Raw genomic sequence first — 24,213 nt, 5'->3', positions numbered from 1 at the left:
CCGTCCTAGGAGATTTCACTTTTCTTGAAGCTTGAGATTGTTACAAGTACGATGCTATGGATACCCTGAAATTACCGGTCACTCTGAGTTACACACACAAAAATTTTACCAAGATCAGCCTGGAAATTTTTCTGTTCTTTCAAATTAAGTAACGTGCATACTCTCTCTACAAAATTTCACGTGGGATACGATTCGGACAACGAAACTACCTAATATGAGCTCATAACTAAGATATTCATGTTTTTATGTAGTACTAGCTAAGAATAAGTTCTTCATTTAGTAACAGGAAAGTTCCCTTTCGAAGCTATATATAGGAAGAAATTAAAAATTTGGTCAAGCAACGAACGGTACAGTTTTGGTCCCCGAAAACAACAGTTAGACTATGAAAACTGGGGGGTCCACCTGCTAGATTGCGCTAAATTATGTTAATCCTCTCACCTGACTTGTTCTGGTCTACTCATAAAAATAGGCTCTTCCCTCTATTTCAAAAATCACTTTCCCTTCCTTTCTGTTGGTCACATTGCTCAATACATCCCTCTCAACTTTAATTACAATATGAGAGCTGCTCGTAAAAAGAAAGAACGAACATTCAATCAATAATGCTACACCGGAAAGCTAATAAATGTCAGCAGCAGTGTAAAATAAAGTCAGTAATGGTTGTTCTTAATCTAAAAAGCCGTCCCATTGGTGGAACGCACTTTTACCCAGTATGATTAGACCCCCATCAATTTATATTCGAGTTATGAACGGCCTGAGGGTGTTACTCAACCGTGGCGATTGCCGGCAATAAAGCAAGCTGCAATGAATATCGCGCGTCATTTTAATTTTCATCCAAATAATTAATTTTTTCCGGTAAACTGACAAATGAATGTAGAGGTATTTGATGTAGGTATAGATAAAAACACACACAGTCAATCTCATCGTTACTTCTCAGGAACATTAAATATTCCTGTGATTACGAGAATAACCTCTGATCTTGATTAAATGGGAAATTAAATTGAATGTTGCATCAGGTGCATCTAAAGGGTGGCTGCGTTTAATTATGCATGATATGTGCAGTTTAGATAAACGAGATTAATTTAACACCGTGTTCCAAAAACACTTCACCTAAACTAGAATCTCGAAATGGATAGACTCTTTTTGCACAAATATATGAGGTTTATCTGCTTTCATTATGCATTATGCAAATTATGGAAAGACGTTTGTCGGGAAGAAGCCTTAGTTTGGTAGCAAAGGAGAGAGGAAAAACTATGCACGCGTGGTTCCGATCGACGCACAGTGGATCAAGTCAATTGGAAAGGTCGGACACAATTTGGAAACATTAAAAGCTTATAACTTCGTTATTACAAGGAGTTCCCCAAAAAGAGGCAAAAAGAGATCTTTTTTTGACAGGGTTGTCCTTGATTAGGAAAGGATAGGAGGAGACCGCATCAAAAAATATCCCTTCATCATAGAGAGTAGGCAAAAAGGCATCCCACCACTTAAAATTGTGATATTTTATTGCCTCAAAAACTGTTACAAAATTCGGAAGAAATTGACTACAGTTTAACAATCGACGGATAGGTTAAGCTGAGATTCAATACAATGTAAAACTGTGATATGTAGGCACTACATAGCTGCTGACTGTCATTCGGATAGAGTAAAGCATTCATTTAAGATCACATCGGCAAAAAACGCCTTCATTTCCGAGGTTAGGCAATAGGGGCATGCCATAGGTCGAAATAGTGGTATCTAAACTGTTACATTACCACACAGTAATTCATGTGAAGTTATACCATAAAATGGACGACATCGCTGCCGTGATAGCGAAGAGAGCAGTAAGTGCAAAAATGAAGTTTTGAGAAAACGGACTCAGAAGCCTCTGGTCGGAAAATTTTATTGAAAGAAGCCTCAGTTCTTCGTCAAATTGCTATTAATCATCCGAAATATTCTTAGAAATCGTTTGGGTGATTGAAAATTGACTGATTTTATTTCAATTACATGAGAAGGGTCTGTTTCATTTCATGAAAGTAAAACAAACAATAAAAGATTTAAAGTACCAATTATTATGCTCGGAATTGATTCAGACCTCTTTTCTATTTGTACGTGTCGCACCAGTTAGCAAACTCCCGAGTAATAATGAAATCAGCGACCTTAGTTAGGTTTGGTTGGGTTCAGCAACTAAACTAACTCCCCGGCAAAGCGGAGAGTATCGCTGGATTTGAAGGGGCTCCACGTGTTGCACCAGTTAGCACACTCCCGAGTAATAATGCAATCAGCGACCTTAGTTAGGTTTGGTTGGGTTAAGCAACTAAACTAACTCCCCGGCGAAGCGGAGAGTATCGCCGGATTTGAAGGCGCTCCACGCGTTGCACCAGTTAGCACACTACCCAGTAATAATGCAATCAGCAACCTTAGTTAGGCTTGGCTGGGTTAAGCAACTAAACTAACAGCAACTAAACTGTTACGCTACCACACGGTAATTCATGTGAAGTTATACCAAAAATGGACGACATCGCTGCTGTGATAGCGAAGAGAGCAGCAGTAAGTGCAAAAATGAAGTTTTGAGAAAACGGGCTCAGAAGCCTCTGACCGGAAAATTTTATTGAAAGAAAACTCCGTTCTTCGTCAAATTGCCATTAATCATCCGAAAGATTCTTAGAAATCGTTCGGGTGATTGAATCTCGACAAATTTTACTTCAATTACATGAAAAGGGTATTTTTCACTTTCATGCTAAGTTATTGTTTAGTAAGACAGCCGTAAGTGCTATCCACTGCATGATTTCGTGGTTGCGTTTTGGACACACAAAAAACACACATTTCGGCACATTTTCTGGTTAGGCATTGGCAGAGGAGGGCGGCATTTTACTTGAAAGCACCGTTTTCACTGGCTCTCTGGAGGAATAATGCCACTTACTACTGTTTTGTCTGAAACTACGCCATTTTTGCGCGCTCACGGCTTTCTCATATGTCTCGTTTAACCACAATCAACAGTTCAATTTGCAATTGGACTGTTGATTCTCACGTAAAAGTTTGCAAGAAACACGATGGTGCCACTGGTTTTCTCTGAAATCAACTCCCAAGCTCAAAAAAAGCTCTCAAGTTGAGGCCAAAATGGAGGGGATATCCAACGCTACCCTGAGAGTTCACCTCCACATCAAGACGAACTCTCCATGCAAAGATAGGGAGCAAATACATTGACAGGGCTGCCACTTTATTTGGGGACTCTAAAACTGAAAATACAGCACCCCTGCTAATGTATTTGCTCCCAACCTTTGCATGGAGAGTTCGTCTTGATGTAGAGGTGGACTCTCAGGGTAGCGTGGGATATCCCCTTCATTTTGGCCTCAACTTGAGAGCTTTTCTTGAGCTTGGGAGTTGCTTTCAGAGAAAACCAGTGGCACCATCGTGTTTCTCGCAAACTTTTACGTGAGAATCAACAGTCCAATTGCAAATTCCTCACATATGCAACATCACCATTAAGATGAATTTTGCTGTTTTAGCGATTTCAGTAATTTCATCTAAAAGAGATTAGACGAATTCTGAAGGCAACTATATTTTGAAATTTTGAGGCTTAATGCTCTCTTTGCTATCACGGCAGTCGAGTGCCGTAAACTTACGAACATGGGAACCGACATGGCATCCGTGGCGAAAAAGAGGGAGAGTATCACGGATTTTACTCTCGCCTCGGGTTTCCTCGTGCCCGATTCAATCGGACGGGATGGAGTTGTTTATTTCGCCAACAATGAGGTTCCACGTGAACTGTTAAGATGGAACCAACTCCTCGGCCCTTGGGAAACGGCACGCGGAGCCAGGAAGACGAGAGTGGATCAGGACAAAATCAGCGAGCCGAACTAAAAACACTCAAGTCCCACGGGAATCCTGAGGGAATACGATGTTTTTCCTGAGCACGACGGAGCATTGCTCTGACCACCTCAGACGTTGTCACGTTCGCAAGACTGATTTAGAGTCGAATTCATCGTCGATCCTTACATGAATCTGCGGGCTGATTGTTGTAATTGATTGACAAAGCAATAGACAAAGAAGACAAAAATTATATGGAGGGATCCTATTGGTTACACTGGAAAAAAAACACATTGGATCTAGAGTCCGGACTCTTGAAAACATTGACAAGGAAAAGGACTCTTGGTTCAATCAGATTTAAGCTTAAATCAAAAGGAAATCCGCTCAAATTAAGAGGCTTGGTTTTTGATTTAAGCTTAAATCTGATTGAATCAAGAGTATTTTTTCTTGTCGATGTTTTTAAGAGTCTGGACTCTAGATCCAATGTGTTTTTTTCCAGTGTACTTTGGGTGGTTCTTAGAGACTAAGGGGGTAAATGGTGGAATAACGGAAGGGTCTCTCGTGAGTTGCCGTTAGTTAGTGTATTATCTACCTCCTTTGTCCATTGCAATCGCCCGCTTCCACCAATAGGATCCCTCCATATCCTTTTTGTCTTCCTCGTCTATTAATTTCAACAATCAGCCCGCTGTCAAGATTAGCGGATTTTTGGGGATATTCAAAAAGTCTGTAAATTTTGGGATAGGCAAGGAGAGTTATAGTCAAAACTTTAGATAAAGAAGACAATAGGGACATGGAGGGATCCTATTGGTGGAAACGAATGGTTGCAATGGACATAGGAAGTAGGTAGTTGACTGACTAACGGCAACCCACGAGAAACCTGATAGTAAGTCCATCATTCTCTTCTTTAGCCTATGGAAACCACCCATTTCAAACAATAGGATAGCTCCTTACTTTTTATATACTTTTTGTCTATAGCTGTGTCTATCAATTTCAACAATCAGCCCGCAGCCGTTTTCAAAAGGGAAGAGGTCCATCTTTACATGAGCCTTGGCTGGCATAAAAATACATGATAACTAAGACTCATCGAGGAATGGGCCTATTACCTTTTGAAAACAACTGATTCACATATCTCCTTTCCTCAAGAGGCTGCATATGATTTAACTTTGTGGTTGAGATGGGTTTTAGGGAGATCCTTAATATCGCGCCATATAAAGGACAGTTTCAACGAATCTAAAGTAAAATTTAACAGAATAACAACCGAAATTGATCCTCGCAAGGGATGGCATTTTTCATCCCTTCTTTAAATATTTCTAAACTAGTCAAAAAATCGAAAGAAAAAATTCCATAATTTAAAAAAAAAAACTATTACAGTTAATTTGTTTTAAATGCAAATTATTGTACCAATTATTTAAATTGCGCTTCGTCATATAACGAAAGAAATTGAAAAGAAAACCCTGGCAAGCAAGAAACCATACTGTCACGTTACATTGGAGGGAGGTAGGGGCCAAATTTTGAAATCAAGTTCACTTTCATTTTCGGATCTAATTTGAGAGAAATCGATGATTCCGATTGTAAGCATATCACGTCTCATTTGCAACTATCAAGAATTTTGAGGGAGCACTGAGTCAGTCAATATCAATGGCGTTATCGACAAAATAGCAGTAAGTCCGAATATCCTTACGGCGAATAGTACACTGAAAAAAAAAAGTAGCTTGGATCAAGCATGATAATTCTTGAATTTGCCGCCGAGAATTTTCTTCATCTTGCTTTAAGCTGACTTTTTCTTGATTCAAGAAAAATAATGCTCAGGCTAAGCAAAAAAAGTAGCTTGTATTAACCAGCAAAATTCTTGATTTAAGAAGAAATACTTCTTGGCGGCAACTTTAAGATTCTTTTTTTCCAGTGCACCTCCTACCGTCTTGAGCTAAGTGATATCACTTTTCTACCGACTTCTGACCATAAAACTGATTTGTTATTTGTCAAGGAAACAAGAAAACAAACATGCAGAGAGTGGTAAAGACAAATGGTTTACTTAATATTGAATAAATAAATCAATTTTTTATACAGTTGGAGACAAAGTTAGTCCGTTCTATTACAATAATCGATCTCAAGGCACTTGCTGCTTTATTATATGAAAACTTGAGTACATGTTCCTTGAAGGTTCCGACTCGGATGTTAACAAATGCATTTTCAGCTGCATCCAGGAGTAACTACTCTCTTCAAGGACGTGATTGCTAGTTTCTCTGACGCAGGACCGTAACACCATTTGCAAACTTGCAAAATTGACAAAAATATTTTTTTAATTTTTCATTGGAGCATGACTGTACCATACCTGTCCAAAAGTTTGATGGTTTTAGCCTGTAACCAGACGAAAAATCAATGAAATTTTCAAGAAAAAATATACCCATTAGTTTTTTGTAACAATAAAATTTGCGTGTGATATTTTTGCAACGTCGAGATATAATACCGTTCTTGCGTCTGAGAAACAACGGAAACTTTGACAAATCCAAATAAATTGGCATAGTCCAGGAAACCAAATTTTTATGTCGAGACAAAAAACTAAATTTCTCGTGAAGCAGGAACAATTTGAAAGTTCCTGGAATGTCCAAAGGGCGAGTAAATATCTATTTGAAAGTTCGGGAATCAATTCTCTGATACGGAAAATGTTAACGACCTTTTAGGCTAATTCGACTATTTCGACTTACGCTTTTTTCAAGAAAATGAAAAATAACTGAGACGCCTTCACGTTACAAGAAGGATTCCAAGTAAATTATGAAAAACTCATCAGACATTTTGGTCATTGAAGTAGAGCTTAACCTACCTGAAGTAGAGCTTGAAGTAGAGATAGGTATAACCTTTAGATAAAGACAAAAATGAAGAGAAATCGGTATTTTTTTAGTTTTTTAAAAAAAAAACCTTGGAGAGTTCCTTCTAGAAAGTCACAAATTCAAAAATAAAGAGTTTCACAAGTTTTGACTTACACTTTTTCACCAGAAACCGACTCCAACGTTCCCCGTTCCAATCTTGAGCATCGCGAGTGTCCACCGAAGGCGAAAGTGGAAGTGGCAACATGGCCTGCAGCGATGCCGAGTTATGTAAATTCCACGACTTTCCATCGAATTAACACGTGGATGAGTCTGTTTAAAAGGGGAAATCTGGCACCCTCATCTACTCGTCACCGTCGTCGGTGCGATAACTTCACGCAGATGCTCTTGGCCAGTGCAGTGACCTTTCCCTTTATTACATCCGAGTTGCGTCTCTCTGCTCCGAACTAGATCCAATTATTTTTCGATTTTTATGCACTTGAATCCCCTCGCCGATTGTCGGACCGTTCCGCCGAGTCGGAACCACTTACCTTCAATGGTTTTCCGTTGGACTTACGAGGTTCTCCTCCGAAGATACATCGTCAACCGATTGTTCACACGACACACGCTTTTATTCCGCCGCGCCGAGGAGGAACTTCTTACAAGCTATCAGACGTCGCCGAAACTCCTCTGCTAAAATATGAATTCTGCGGGATGATTATTGGAATTGATAGGCAGTGCGATAGATAAAGGAGTCAAAAGGAAAATTGAGCGATCCTATTGGTTGAAGCGGGTGGTTCCTATAGACTAGGGAGGGACTGATAGGTTCGTAGCAACAACCACCCCCTTCCACCGATAAGATAACTCCATCTCCCCTTCGTCCTTCTTGTCTGTCACGTTGTCTATCAGTTTCAAAAATCAGCCTGCAGGATAAATTGATAGACAAGGATATAGATATAGCTATAAACAAAGAAGAAATAAGGGATACTGAGAGATCCTACTGGTCAAAGCAGGTGGTTGCATTTGACGAAGGAGGTAGGTAATAGACTACCTAAAGGCAATCCACGAGAGACCCTATAGTTAGTTCATTATTTTCTCCCTAAGTCTATAGGAACCATCCATTTCAACAAATAGGATCCTCCGTGCGCCTTGTGTCTTCTTTATCTACAGCTTTCTCTATCAATTTTAATAATCAGCCCGCTAGCGAAAATTTGTGAATTTATACTTTGGTTTTTTTAGAAGTCCATCTGGCACAAATTCAACTAAACCCGCTCGAAACTCATTCTCTAAGACAGCAAGTAGAGTCAGACTACATTATGCATTCAAAAGCGACTTTGCCTGGCTTATCTTAAAAACAAAGTATGTGAAAATAGTTTCCCTGCTCAGGAAAGTATAAAGGAACCAGAAATGTAGTTCCAAAATGCAAAAAACTGTCCAGTTTTCCGCCAAAAACTCAAAATCTAGTTTTTTAGCCCAACTCAAGAGCATTGGCGAATCCAGCATATTGGCAACATTGTCATTGTCATAATTTCTATGGAAATGTATCGATTCTTGGAAGGACCAGGTGCTCCGACAAAAATCGATCATTTGGCATAGATTTTAATGGAGGCAATCCGGTGTTGCGAAATTTCTGGATCCGCCTCTGCTCAAGAGAAATTACTCCTCAGCAAATTTTAACTCCTTAGAAATAGGGTTCCTCTCCTCAAGGACAGCCAAACTTATTAATTTGATGGAAGAATAGTCATAAAATTTCTCAAACATGTATAATTTATCGGAGAAAAATTGACAACATTCGAATGCCCTTACGGCATTCTTCCGTGGTCCCATTCAGCGCCTTTCTCTGCCCCTCTGCTCACAAAGTTGTCTTCGATCAAATCAAAGAGGCGCTGATTGACCGGACAAATTAAATTTGGGAGGTTTGATTTCGTTTCGGCCTCGAGGCCTGGGATTTCTCGGTAGCAATCGAATATGATCTGTCTTCGTCCAAAAGAAAGCGAGTGAATGAGCACGGTTATAAAATCCCCTGCACACACAGGTATATTGATAGTGGATAAGGCGTTTCTCAAATAAGGAAGTAAGTTAGTTTCTTATTGATGGACACCGACGTTTGAGTCGTCTTGGACTGCATTGAAACAAAAATTACGAGCTATGTAGACATACCGTCCGTTCCGGGCTCACAAGCCGAAAGTTCCGGGTGCTGGAGCCGTACCTCCGACTGCTCCGGGTGCTACACCCAGAACTTTCGGCCTCTGAACCCGGAATGCGATTGGTATGTCTATATATATAGCCTGTAAGTACGGCTAGTGGCCTCCACGGCCAGAGTTTTTGTTTTCAGTGTATGGTCAGGTGTAACCCCATCCCCTCAATAGGCTAGTTGCGCTGGTCACAGAATCGTGTTTCGATGCCTGATTCTTGTAAATTAGCTATAAATTAAAAGATCCGTCTAAACAGCAACTCTTTACGTTCAATATTAACCGGGATATTGCGCTTTGAAAAATTCGGTTAATGATGTCATCCACAGCGGAAATGATACCTCCGTTTCTTCCATGTTGGTTTTATCCGTGTTTTAAGTCGAGCAACCAGTGCATATATGTATATTAATGATTGATGAATCCAAGTTGGAAGAAACTAAGGCTGTCCCAACCGCGAGGTGGATGACGTCAAAAACCGAGTTTTTGAATGGGCGATATTTCGGTTAATATTGAACGTAGAAAGTTGTTGTTTGGACAGATCTTAATATTTTTAGCTTAGATACAAGAATCGAGCATCGAAACACGATTTTGTAACTAGCGCAACTGACCCATTTCGACCTGGACTTTGAGAGTTTATGAGAGCTTTGGAGTTGATTCCGTAATAAAACTATTGGCACTATCGTGTTTCCCGCGAAATTTCACGTACCAGAGAATGAAATACACGGAAAAAAATGGATTGCTGATTTAACAATTTTTTAGTTGAAAAACATACAAACACAATGTAAACGTACATTTTACAATAGTGGACAGCTAATTCGTCGCTCCTCTGACGTAAGGCGTATCTCGATTCCGCATGAGCCTCAGAAAGCATGGCCTATATTTAAAACAGGGCTCACGTAAGAAATGGGATACGCCCTTACGTCAGAGGGGCGACGATTTAACCACCCTCAAGGTTCAAATATCATTTTTTTTATTGTAGAATCTACATTGGAACATTACAGTCACTTATTTTAACTACAAAATTGTTAAATCAGCAATTAATTATTTCCGTGTATTTTGACTTTACCGGAAATTGAAAATCTATCGGGTGGATTTAAGACGCTAATCTGATGCTTTTGCGACTGTCTCAGGCTGAACAGCCGATTGAGCAAAGAAACAAGGACTCGGAAGAGATGGCAGGTGATTTCCACGCCGCCGTGAGAATACGAGACAGCGAGGAAAAAATTGTGGCTAATTTCCCAGCAAATCGCTCTACTTCTACCGGAAATAAGCGCTGCCATGTAGCATTGTCAATAGCTCGGGGAATGAGAGGGGAGACTTTTTAATTTCGGGGCTCTTTGATGGCGCTGTCAAGTACAACGCTGCCAATTGGAAGAAAATTTGCGGGTCTAATGTCTACATCGAAGCGTTTCTGTGGTCTAAAAGCGCTGACTCTATCATTAAAAGGCCCTGTGTTAGATTCCTGTGAGAGTTATATCGTTGTTCGGGGCTGCGGGCTGATTATTGAAATCGATTTAAAAAACGATGGACAAAGAATACATACAGAGTATGGAGCGATTCTATTGGTTGAAATGTAAGGTTGTTAAAACCAAGGGCGTAAATGCATGGACTAACTAAAGGGTCCCTCGTGGTTTGCCGTTAGTCAGTGTACTACACTGAGAAAAAACTATGGTTTATAAACCTATTAGAGGTAAATATGGAACACCTATAATAGTCGTAAATAAACTAATGATTCTCGGTCTGTGAACCATACTAAGGTCTCTGTACCTAATTAAGGTACCCCGTACCATAACTAAGGTATATGTGCTATTATTATATGTAGAGGTACTACTATTAGTGGTGTTCCATATTTACCTCTAATAGGTTTATAAGCCATAGTTTTTTCTCAGTGTACCTCCCTCTTTTGTCCATTGAAACCACCCGCTTCCACCAATAGGATGCCTTCATACCCTGCTTGTCTTCTTTGTCTATCGCTTTGTCTACCAATTCCAACAATCAGCCCTCTGGTTTTTAAGTATGGACTGAGGGGTGATGAGGCTCTAATGAGCCTGTTGCAAACTTAAGCTAAAGAAAGAAGAGAGGTGTTTCTAATCGGGAATGGCTCAAAAATCACTATGAAAGCATCAGAAATGTCTGAAATACACTCCTAACTTCACAATCACAATCACTAAAAAATATGCGTTTTTTTAAGCTTTCCGCTTCATAAGCGATACACTGGAAAAAACACATCTAGAGTCCAGACTCTTGAAAAAATTGACATGAAAAAAAATACTCTTGATTCAATCGGATTTTTGCTTGAATCAAAACGAAATCCACTTAAATTAAGAGGCTTGGTTCTTCATTTAAGCTAGATTCTAATTAAATCAAGAGTACTTTTTCTTGTCGATGTTTTCAAGGGTCTGGACTCTAGATCCAATGTGCTTTTTTTCAGTGTATTATGGCATAGGTGAAAATTTCGTAAGAGGAGTCGTTCCATCCAACCCATAGTATTTGATAGTATGAGTATATCATAGTATGCAATTTTGCCCCTAGCGTTCTCACAACGAGGAATCATCATTCCACAATCCCGCGATCTTTTATGTATTCGTGATACGTTTTTCCCAGAAAATCTGGCGACAATGGAAACAAAAAATGTCTCAGCTGCAAATCAACCTAAATAATAAAATGCGAGTGCTCCGAAAAAAAGTAGGAAGCAGGATTGGCAAGATAATAATATTATTATTCAATCAGAGGGGCGCTCTAGCGAGACGTGAACTAAAAATATCGCGATTGTTAATTGGAGCTTCTTCTTGTGAATAGGTCATTGGGTGCCTCGAAACAATGGCTCGGAGAATCTTCGCTGTTTCGTACAGTCACCTGCCTGGCGCGCGGCAGTGGGACATTATCTCTCAGGATTTTTTGGAGGTCAATGATTCTATTCAAACGACAAAAATTCTCAAAACACATTGTCCACACTAAGCTCTGGGATTAAACGCCTATTTTACCGTTAGACTAATTGATCCATTCCTTGCAGAGGCAACGTTCAACCTTGCGAATACTTGGTGACTAATTCGCAACTAACTAATAATTCAGTCCCACTTGATCCCGAAAAATGCACAGTTTATTTCCTCATTTCTTTTTACATCAGCTCAAATGGACTACATTTTTGCAATTAGGAATTACTTTTTCTAGCTCATCCGTAACACGTACGTATCTGCAAAGAGGAACCTACGTCGTTTTTAAAATGAGATGGAAATCTTTGTTCCTTCATTGCAAGATGTGCCTCAATGATTGTACTTCACCAAATCAGTGCTTTAATCGAAAAAGAATGATAGAATGATGATCGACTTTTTTCCTAACCCTGCGTTCAAGTCTCCGAGGATTTGTTACTGAGATTCCAGTGGCGTGGCATAATTTGCGATAAATCTATTGATCTGCTATTTAAACCCATAGAATGGATCCCCCTATATACCTTCACTGAAAGCAAATCGACTGTAAAACTCCTGAACTAAATATCTCAGTTTGCGACGTTGCAGACTTCCTGTCATACTTTTTTTAAACTGGAAAACGACTCAACATCAATGCTTAAAAAGCTTTCATAATTTTTCTTCTCTGTGCGGGAAAAATCCTGAGAGTTTCAAGGAATAATGTTAATTTATTCTCCTTAAAAAAATAAAATATAGGAGAGGAGATTTTAAAAGTGGTTTGCCAGATTTACCGTCGAAATGCTGTTCCTCAAAAGAACCAGAAATAATAATTCCTCGTTGAAAAATCAAGTCCAATTATTTTACCAAACACCTTTTCGTTCTATTCGTCTTTTTCATAAGCGGAATCATCAGCTAAGAATATGGTTGCATGTATTATTCTTTTTTCCATGGAGTCACAACATTTTCCTATGATACCACCAAAACACACAATTTCTCCCTGAATCCAAGCAAAATATTGGAGAAGCTTCAAGATGGACGTCCACCGAGATTTTACGCATTCAAAAAGTATTCGTATTTGCATTAATTTACAATGATGAAACGACTTCTTGCAACGGATGAACCCGTCTGGAATGTTAATCTTCTGTGCAAGCCTGCGGTTTGTTTTTGCCATCTCTCTCCTTCTCTCTCTTTTTCTGATCCACAGATGAGGAGATTCAGCTATGGGAAATGTTTCCTGACAACGGACCGCGTTCTGGAAGTTATGACCTCAGCCTGGTGGATCTTCCTATGCATATGTTTGCTGAATCATGATATCGCTAGAGCTACACCAGTTTGGCAGTCGACACTTATGGGAGGTAAGCACGGTATAATTTTATGTTTTTTGTTTTACCCTCAGTATTAGATACTAGTATCAGTATATTATTACGGACAAATAGAGAAAATTGCTATCATAAATTGCGGTGGCGTTTTCTGCCTCTATTAAGCAATGCCTATCCAAAGAAATGGTGAAGTGATTTCTTATTTGCATTATATTTATGTTTATTCAATATCAAGTAGATGCTTAGGGAGAGAAACGAAGCTAACATAAAAATAGCCTAGTTTAACCTAATTTTTGGTGAAGTATTTTTAAAGAATGCGATAAATCTTTGAATGAGTAATTATTGCCGCAAAAGGAATGTGTTGTGTTTTATTCTGGAAATTGAAGGTGGAAAAGCAATCCGCATTATCTTCATAAAGTGTTCATATCAATTCTGTCTTCTCTAAATAAAAAAAAAATAATAATAAAAAAAAAAAGTCAGGATTTTTCGACTTCAGCCATCGATACGCACCTTGTCTTGAACTGTTACACTGGAATCTCTTTTTTTATCATAACTTCCAGTTCATACTTCATTGTATTTGTTAATTAACGTCCAAATGAACTACTAGATTTGCCATCAATTTGGTGTTACATCGACCTGACAAAAATGAATAGTTTTAAGGTGTAAAATAGAGCAATTAACTCCCACTTGGTTGCTATTGAATACGACGAAAGATCACTTCTATCTTTGAAATTGGTGTCCGGATAAGGGGTTGGCTATCGATGACGTATTTTTGTGGTTGAATGAAATTGGAGGTTGAGCGAATTCAATCAGTAGAGAATGACTTTCAATTTTTTTCATGGTTCATGATTAATGGCCGTATAGATCATTGTACGCTGGATGGATCAAGATTTCGCGCGTTGGTTTCTAGAGATTTGCTTTCAAAAAGTAGGAGTGAGTTTTCAAATTCATTTTTTATATGTCCTTGTACATTCCGGTCAATGTTCTTGCTCCTAATTGATCCATTTTTGACGTATAGAAGCCAAGAAACAGTTTTTTACTCAAGTCTTGAGATACTTTGATCAAGTCTTGAGATACTTTGATGACGATGATAATGAGCAGGAGCACCCAAATTTGTTACAGATTGGTTGGTTAGTTTACGGTTACCCATTTGGATGTATTTGTGCTAAAAAAAAAAATAAAAAAAAAAAAAATAAATAAATAAATAAATGTTAAAATGAAATAAATCGAAAGGAATTTGTGAATAGGGTTTCATGTTAAATGCTTCATATTAATTTCATTCATTAGCATATATAATTCATCATTCTTATGTGTATTCAAAGCGTTCAATAGATTTTTCTCAAAACAATGTTTTTTGATCATAAGGGACATTTTTCTCAGGGTCGTCAGGTAGAATTTTCAGAAACATATTTTTAGCTGTTCCCTAACATTTTCTCTACCTACAGACAGACAAGAGGGTTTTCTCTGATTACTCGTCAAGCACCAAAAAAAAAAAAAAAATAGTCTGGTGGGCCCTTCTGCTGAAATGCATTCAATTTTTCTTTTAAAAACTCAAGAAAATTTCAGTTTTTTCAATTTTCAAAAATTCTCTCGTCTAAGCAAGAAAAAATCTGAGGAAGCAAACTAAAAACAGTTTTAAATAACTTATCCTGCAGAACTTGAAAAATGCGTACCTTAGCATCAGTAAATTTTACAATGTGACGATAGATAGGACTTCTTTTAAGAAACGACCATGGCAATGTTGTTAGGTCATGTTGAGCAGCATCCCTACACTGGAAAAAAAACTCCGGCCGTGGAAGCCGTACTTACGGGCTATATAGACATATCGTCCACGTTTCAGCCTCTCGAAGTTCCGGGTGTAGCGCCCGGAGCAGTCGATACTACGGCTCCAGCACCCGGAACTTTCAGCCTCAGAGCCCAGAACGGACGGTATCTCTATACAGCCCATAACTTTTTCCTCAGTGTAGGGAAAGAAACTTTAAAGAAGCGACCATAAGTCTGGCCTTTTGTTTCACTTGCAACACGAAAAAAGGGTAAAATTACCGAGAATTCAGGGTTCTATTTGATCCCAGTTTTTTCTTGGTAAAATTACCATTTATGGAATTGGTAATTTCACCGAGAAATCTTGGTAAAACTATTAAACTTTCTCGGTAATTTTACTGGACCTTGGTAAAAACGCCAATATTTTTTATCGACTGCGGTAGAATTACCGAGATAAAATGGCAAAGTCACCAAGAATCGATCACCAATTTTCAACAGTCCTTCCAGATTCACGCACGGTCGCTTCCGGGAGTTCACAGTTTGCCCTAGTTTCCTCCTCTGCCAAGAAGTCGCCTATCTCGCGAGGCATCTGCAAACTTTTACGCGTGGATTCGGACATAAACCCACCCACCTCACGCCCGACCCGAGGCCGGCAAGATCATCAAACTACGAAATCCGCAAGCTCCGCGGGACTGATAACACTCCGGGCCCAACGGGCCCACACATAGCGAGCTACTGACTCATCAGTGCACGCCATTGTCGCCGGGAATAATGCCCACGAACAGCGTGCGCTCCCCATTATCTCCTAACTTTCACGACTGGAAAGTTCGAGCTTTGACACCCTGTCCGGTTCCTTTTGTTTCGTCATGCGCGCCCAGACGGATGTGAGCTTCGCTCTAGCTCGGGGAATTTCTGTCGCGGCTGGTGTTTAGGTGTGAAAAGGTGAGCACGCGTTGGGATTCCCATTATAAAACATTGAGAAGAAAACTTCGGTTATGAGGAGAGAACTTTGGATCATATGCAGCAACCATGCGTTGTTCTGCCGTGCTAAGTCAAAACGCCGTATGAGCATTCGAATGTTGCCCAATTTTCCTCAGAAAATATATATTTTTGAAGAATGGTACGAATATTGTTCCTTAAAAGTTTCCAAATTTTCGGATTAATTTACGAACAAAATCCTGTGAAAAATTGTATAAGAATATTCACAAATTTTACTGAAGATTTGTGATTTTTCCACGGAAATTTGGCAACGCCTGGTGGCTCATAAAGCGTTCTTACTTGGCACGGCATGCGGCATTGTCGTAAAAAAGTTGTCAGGGAAGAAAAGGACTCCCTTTTTTGTCCACACACGTATATTAACACTTCATACCCTCTTTAGGGGCTGATTTTCAGTTTTCCCATTGTAGGCTTTGTTTCTCTCGAAAATTTTTGGACAAAACCCATTTTTCAACACGAAAAATGGGTAAACAAATTGTTGTGGTGCCACAATTTTAGGGGTTAGCCCCTACCCTAGCCTCACCTTTTAAATCCATTTGCTGCTCTATTTTCTTATCCTTTCGTTCAAGTCACCCAGCCCTCACCGTAAAATATCCGATTATTGCGCAGTTGTACAAATCCCTTTAATGACACAACTGTCTCCGGAGAAAGTCTTTTTCTGCACTGAAGTCTCAGATGCGTTTTGAATCATTTTTTTTTCTCTAATAATAAATGTACGCAGAAAAGTTTTATGTTGCAACCACGCTGCATTTGCGACAAGCAATGCGAAAAGGTCGTCATGGGTCACATTTTCAGAAACAATGACAGCAGATGAGGCTTTTTTTCATGGAACAAATGTTTTCTGGATGGAAGTTATTATAATGTCCAAGGCCGAAAGTGAGCTCTCGCCATAGATCAGCGCAACAACTGAGATGAACCTCGCATCAAAAGATGATTCTCGTGATTTTGCCATTAGGGGCTGTGTTCCCCCCTGGCGTTATCGACTTACAAACTTATTTTTAGAGAGTTTGCGGAAAGTAACGTCTATACGTTGATATTATCTTTTTTCTCTTCGTAGGAACATGAATGGAGCGTCAAAGACCCTCTGGAGCTCCAGGATCAGGTCCCTGAAAAAACAAAGTACAAAGGTTTGGATCGCATGGCGCGCCTTTTTGACAATACCTTGGTAACCGCAGAGGCGAGACATAAATCATCGATCATCGATATTTCTCCGTTTGAAACTCTGTTAAAGAATCGATTATTCAGGTGTCCGTTGTGAACACACTGTTTATCGATCCTTTTCCATAGGTTTAATTGGCAGATTAATCGATATGTCGCAAATCACGCCACACCACGAGTAACGCAAAAACACAAGTAGAGAGACTTAAACGCAAGGACGTTATTTGTTTGTTTATGGGAAGAGATACGCTTTTGTTAATTCAGATCAAAAATCATTTAGGTTTACTCCCTTATACTTTAAATTTTACACCTCAAGCCTTTTAATGCCACAAAGTATGGAACCGAGCCTATTTTCAACTCATTTTTCGGGACACTTGTTTTTCTCTATAGTTCGTCTCAGGAATGCTCTCGTAAATCAATCCGCGCAAAAATAAAATGTCCCCGAAAATTTTGAAATAATGCAACAGACTTGACACCTCTATGCAAAAACTCAATTCAATTTTGAGTATTTCCTAAACTGCACGGCTCCTCCTGTCACGCTCGGTCACTTTTCTGCAGCGTGACGCAGCGATCCATTCCGGAACTAAAAGAGTGGATTAACCTCAGAGATGAACCAAAAAAGCGGACTTACTGACAGGATAAATCATTCGCCTATTACTCCCGGACGGGCACAGCGATGACCCACAGCGAAAATAACCTGTCGCTAATGGGCGAGCCCAATAAAAATCGCGTCGTGTTGATAGAGTCGCAATCGATTCGGCTGTGTCTGATTGAGTCCGGTCATTTCGTCGCTCCCCCGACTCAAGGGCTTATCTCTATTTTCAAATGAGCCCCGGGAAGCATGGAGTCATACGGAGAGCAGGAGTCACGTGCAGATTGAGATACGCCTTTCTGTAAAAGGAGGGACTAATTCTGGGAGGCCGGAATGACTCGTCGATTCAGACGTTTGATAGCGGCGATGCCCTGCTCCGCCAAGAACCACGCAACTCGGATGGCGACTGTACGAGGATACGTGGTTTCTGCGCAGCACGGTGGAGCGCGTTGTGGGGTGGGGCGGGGAGGGGCGGGAGGCGAAGACGTGAGGTTAATGAAACTGGGAGCCCCATTAATCAATCTCGGCTCGGGAGCTTCGTTGCCGGGTTTGTTGGAGATATCCGAGCGAGTTTAGATGGAAAATCGTGAAAAATGATAACATCTAGTGAAAATTTTGTCCGCCAGTTCACTCTACACTGGAAAAAAAAACACATTGGATCTAGAGTCCAGACTCTTAAAAACATCGACAAGAAAAAATACTCTTGATTCAATCAGAATCTAGCTTAAATCAAGAACCAAGCCTCTTAATTTAAGCAGATTTCGTTTTGATTCAAGCAAAAATCCGATTGAATCAAGAGTATTTTTTCTTGTCAATGTTTTCAAGAGTCTGGACTCTAGATCCAATGTGTTCTTTTTTCCAGTGTACCGCAAACCCAAGTAGCATTTACAGCAGAAAAGTTGCGATATTTTGAAATTAAGTTGCGATTATTTTACGATTTTTTACCGATGAAATCGCTAGAATCATCATCTGAGTGATAATCCTCGATCTTGTTGCGATTTTATCCCCATGAAATCGCGTACAACAAAATCGGATTTTAATCTCACTTTATTACAGTTTTTTCTTCAATATTATTTCAATACATCGCCATGGATAAAATCGCGATTTCATTGTAATTTTATGAGATGAAATCGCAATTTATTGCAATTTTTCATCCAATAATATTGTGATGAAATGCCGTCGATAAAATCGCAATTTCGTTGCAGCTTTGTGTAATGACAACGAAATTTACCGCAATTTTTTATCCACTGGAATTACAATAAATCGAATTCGATGAAATCGCGGGACATTTTCCGATCAAACCGCAACTTATCGCGATTACTGCTATACTTAGGAATGTCGATTACGCGAACCAAAAGTTCAGTATGATAAATCAAATAACTATACATATGAGGAATACCGAGCATTCGGTTCATATGATCGAACTTCTTTTTTGTCAGCGACAGGGTAGCTCCAGTTTTCCTTCGCCTTCTTTGTCTATCAATTTCAATACTCGGCCCGCAATTGGCATATTCAGTTCAGAGTAATTTCCCTTCACTCAAGGGAACTAACCGCTTTAGTTCACGGAAGTGAATTTCACTTCAGTGGGCCAATGGTTCAGCTCACCGAGCTGAAAACACTTCGTTCGATACGGAACATGTTGCAATATAAATCTAAGTTTATACGTATAATGTTTTTCGTTGAAAGTTTTTCTGTATAGAAAGTCCTTAGCAGGCTGATTATTGATACTGATAGACTAAACGATAGACAAAGAAGATATAGAGAGTATGGAGCAATTCTATCGGTTGAAACGGGTGGTTATTATAGACTAAGGAGGAAAACGATGGACTAACTGCATGGTCTCTCGCGGGTTGCCGTTAGTTTGCCGGTCACCTTCCTCCAGTGTCCATTGCAACCACCTGCTTCCAGGATCGTTTAATTCTCAGTTAGTCATCTTTTTCTATTGCTTTGTCTATCAATTTCAATAATCAGCCCGCAGTTCTGTGAACTGGTCGCTAGTCACTGCGTTCTGATCAGTTCGCTCGACTGAAAGTTTACTTCTGTGAACTGAATAAGCGTCTGCCGTATTATTCGGTTCGCATAACCAACGTTTTTTTCACCCCGTATCAGTGCAACGAACTAGCTCGTTTTTGAACTCAATAACATACAATTTGGCAAAGCTCGAACGGTGGAAGTTAACTATCGTGTAACATCTCAGACAGATTCGCCGGATTGCATTCCAACCCTGCGCAGTGCGCAGATCCCGGAGAAAATGACGCCTTAGCGGAATAAATTAATATCGGCGCCAGTAGCGTGGCACTGCGATATATCGATTGATCTACCATTTAAACCTACGGTAAAAGATCGATAAACAGGGTGTTGGCGACGAACACCTTAATAATCGATTTTTTTCAATGGTTTCAAATGGGGAAATATCGATAATCGACCAATCACGCCTCGCCACTGATTTTCATTAGCATTCAGATGACCGACCGCGTGTTTCCTCTTGTTTCTGCGATACTTCGCCACGCCAAGGAAGAACGCCGTATGAGCATTCGAGAGTTGCCAAATTTCCTTCGATAAAATGTTTATTTCTGAGGAAAGTTATGAATATTTTTCCTTTAAATTTTCAGAATCTTCAGGGGAAATTGCGAGCAATATTATCTGCAAAATTGGGAGGAAAATAATTATAAGTTTACCAAAAAATTTCCGTTTTATCAAAGGAAATTTGGCAACGCTTGAAGATTCATACGGCGTTTTTCCTCAGCACGGCAGTACAGCGCCATGCACTCTACCCGATGATTCCCTCATCCGTCGCTTCAACATTCGAATTCTTGATGGCTTCTGAATATTACGTGATTTCTGTTTTTCCTCCTTTGAATGCTGCCCAAACAGGAATGTAGGTTTTTGGCACACGTTTTGATCAGAAATTTAATTTTTCGGAAATTTCTTAATTTCCGGCCGTAGAGAGAATACACAGGGTAGTATATAGTAAGTGAAAAAAATGTACATTCCTACAATCTATGAACTGCGGACAATCAAAGGTTCTATAAGAATCTTTGCAAAGTTAAGTCATGCGTGACGCGAGACGGTAAACGTAAAATGGATCGTATTCGATAATGGTTTGATGTGCCGTTTGGTTAAAAAAAAAAAAAAAAAAAAAAAAAAAAAAAAAAAAACAGAACACAATCTCAAACAAAAATTTTAGGTATGAACCTAGAAAAGCTGAAAAAGAGAAAATTTCTTCAATTATATAGTCTCGGTGTATTCAACTGATGCATGGATTAACAACATCATCATTGACTTTACTTGCTCATATAGGCATAAATAGCTGCTTTTCGCGTCACAAACAAAAGCCATGAAGTAAAAGTTCAAACAACGGTACCTAAAGTGCATTTGAGGACATCGTGAACATGCATTTATGAAGAATTCAAAACAAAAGAAGCTCACGAGCGGTAATTTAGGTTCTTTCTCCCTATCAATCTCTTTTTCCTTTTCTTTTGCTTTCTCTCAACATTAACTGCAAATCTAGTCATTATTTTCTATAATGGTTCATGAAGAATTTTTTAGTTTGATGCTCTAATGATGATTCAATTCAAGAAAGAGAGTTAAAAACAGAAGCAGAGAAGCTATACAACACTGCTTTCTCATCATGTTCGGAGTATAACGTGTGAGCACAAAACCAGGAACATATGTCGCATTTGCATAACACAAAACCAAAGCTCTGTCAGCACCTCGAGAAGATCTGTAACATCAGTTTGCACTCCTTTGACACATCGTGTCTTCCTTACAGTGTTTCAAAGTTTCCAGGGAAGATACTTTTCATCATGCAGGACCATTCGATGGTAAAAGTTGCAAAACACGTATCTGAATTGCGACTATTACACCTCTCCGCTATTATTTCATTTCTAGGAAAAAATCGCGAATCGCCATTGTTCGAAATTTTTACCGAAATTTCAACGCAGGATAAAGATAATGTTTAAAAAAAATGTGCTTGGCTCAAGCACGATGATTCTTGAATTTGCCGCCAAGAATTTGTTTATCTTTCAAGCTGAATTTTTCCTAATACAAGAAAAAATGTTCGGGTTAAGCAAAAAAGTAAATTAAATGAAGCAGCAAACTTCTTTTTTCAAGAAAAAATACTTCATAGTGGCAACTTTAAGATTCATTTTTTTTTCAATGAGTGCTAATTTATTTCTCCTTGCGAAAAGAAAATGTGACAAGAAAAATTCAGGGTGGCAAAGCGAGTTACGAGTTTTGCGAGTTTTAACTTCGCGTTGTTCTGAGGTCAAAAATTCCATCAAGGGATTTCTTTTTGCAGGAGCATTTAAAACTTCGGAAACAGGGTACTTGCTAAAGTTGAGTGTGGTGAAAATCTGAAAATGTCATTTTATTGCAGAAGAAAAATTAGTCTGTTGGTCCAGTTTTAGTGCCACAGTAAAGTTGCTTGAAATGAGTTTTGGACGCGATTTTTATCCTGATGTCTTTGAAAAGGAAGGCATACTATTAAAATTGTTTAGTTCCAATTCTTAACGTGGCGACGCAGAAACAAATTTATCAACAATGATTTTCAATGATTTTAGATTGAGTCATTTTGATAATCATCAAGCATGAATCACATATTTGATGTTACATAAATTAATAATTTCAGAGAAAAAACTTTTAATATAAAATATTCTTTCTTCTTTTTCAACATGTATTCAACATGACAACTATCCTTACCACCTTCAGAAGTGACAGTTATTGTTGTACGCAAATTATTTCCAGAATATTCAAGATTCATAGGCTAGATCTCATGAAAATTAGGACATCTCCACCTCTATTGTCTGCCTTTCTTGCTGCGAGGTTCAAACGTGACACCACCGGCTATGGCTCAGAAAAAGGAGCCGAAAAAGTATCGAAACAATACAGTCGCGAGCATGGTGTAAACATGTACACGACTCTCTTCCCCATTTCACTTATTTAGGGGGGGGGGGAGGGGAGGACTGTATAATGGAGACGTTGATTAAGGTCATTGTTTACTGACAGTGTTTGCGTTGCTCAGTGTTGCGCTCTTGAATGGGGTCGATTCGATATATTTATAACCGTTTCATGGCGTGAGCCATACGCGGTTTAAGAAATTAAGCCAATGAATCTTCGAAAAATTCGTTGTTTGTCGAGGGAATATGCTCATGCGCACTTTTTTCTTGTCATCAAAAGATGAAAGAACTTACGACGCTATGTGGTATCTTTTACAAAAATGTAGTTATCCACGATGATCAATAGCTCAGTAAAATGTTTCCCTTTAATTCCTCTACATTTTTGCATGTGACTTAAGAGAAACACGATTAAAATATTTGCGTAGTATGGCCAAATCGCGCCAAAAATGAAGTTTTACTGACTGATTTTGAGCGAAAATGTCAAACCAACCTTTTGTGTGGAAAAGTCAATCCACGTTTCTGTGTGGAAATGTCAATCCACGTTTTTGTGTGGAAATGTCAAAATCGGAATTTTTGTGCAGAAACATCAAACTACCGTATAATTGATAGGAATTCCTTGCATCACTCTCTCCGATCGGAGACGACAGAATTTTGTGCGGAAATATCAATCGAGGTTTTTGTGTGGAAATGTCAAAATCGGAAGTTTTGTGTGGAAACGTCAATCCAGGTTTTTGTGTGGAAACGTCAAAGTCGGAAGTTTTGTGCGGAAACGTCAAACTACCGTCTAATTGATAGGAATTCCTTGCATCACTCTCTCCGATGGGAGACGACAGAATTTTGTGCGGAAATATCAATCGAGGTTTTTGTGTGGAAATGTCAATCCAGGTTTTTGTGTGGAAATGTCAAAATCGGAAGTTTTGTGCGGAAACATCAACCTACCGTCCAATTGATAGATTTTCCTTGCATCACTCTCTCCGACGGAAGACGACGGATACCTCGGGGAGCTCGCGAGGCGACGTCGAGAGGGTTGTGGGCGCGAAGTTGAAGTTGAAGTTTACGTCCTCGACTTGCGGCGGCGGGTGGCGGGAGTCGGCACTCGACACTAGGCCGCGCCACGCCGGGATAACTGTACTATGCACGCCCAACTCGTACTTATGAATGACCCACATATTTGTGACACATCGGCATCACTACCGCACAGTGTCGTCGGCGTCGGTGTCGGCGTCGCCGCGCCCGCCGAGGGCTAATCGAGCCCAAGTTCACGGACGAGTCGAGTCGTTGACGCCAGGATTAATGAACCGCCGCGTGCGCCGCCGCACAGTGGAGCCAGCCAATCAGAGAGGCCAGACAAAATGCTGAAACTTTAATCGCTTATAACTCCGCTTATACACAATTTTGAGGTTCTAAAAATGGTTCCATTGGTCTTCTCGTAAAAATTTCCTTCAAAATCACCCCTTAAAGTTGATAATGTGATGAAATAAACATCAAAATTTGCAATTTTTGTTAAAAATATCATGTCCGACAGCTCCAATGGAGATGTTGCATGTGTGATCGGAATTTGCGATTTGACTGTTGATTCCTGTGTAAAAGTTCGCGAGAAACACGATGGTGCTACTAGTTTTCTCTAAAATCAACTCCTAAGTTCAAAAAAAGCTTTCAAGTCGAGGCCAAAAAGGAGGGGATATCCCATCACGCTATCCGGAGAGTCCACCTCTACATCAAGACAAACTCTAAATGCAAAGATAGGGAGCAAATACATTGACAGGGCTGCTACTTTCCCTGGCAGGGAGGTCGGACATGACAT

At 39.6% G+C, this 24,213-nt stretch overlaps 1 protein-coding gene across 1 annotated transcript in view; it reads left to right on the top strand.

The window, feature by feature from the left end:
* Positions 1–12,411: 12,411 nt before the first annotated feature.
* Np (serine protease notopleural) overlaps positions 12,412–24,213 on the top strand; it is a 62,153-nt gene continuing 50,351 nt past the window's right edge. Inside the window, exon 1 of the mRNA XM_072303554.1 lies at positions 12,412–13,040. Within this exon, the coding sequence (XP_072159655.1) occupies positions 12,776–13,040 (265 nt within the window). The 5' untranslated portion in view covers positions 12,412–12,775. The remainder of the gene's footprint in view (positions 13,041–24,213) is intronic.

Source organism: Bemisia tabaci, chromosome 8, assembly GCF_918797505.1.
Source record: "Bemisia tabaci chromosome 8, PGI_BMITA_v3".
NCBI lineage: Eukaryota > Metazoa > Arthropoda > Insecta > Hemiptera > Aleyrodidae > Bemisia > Bemisia tabaci.
Note: the sequence above shows the minus strand (reverse complement) of the source record. Positions and strands in the feature narration are given on the sequence as shown.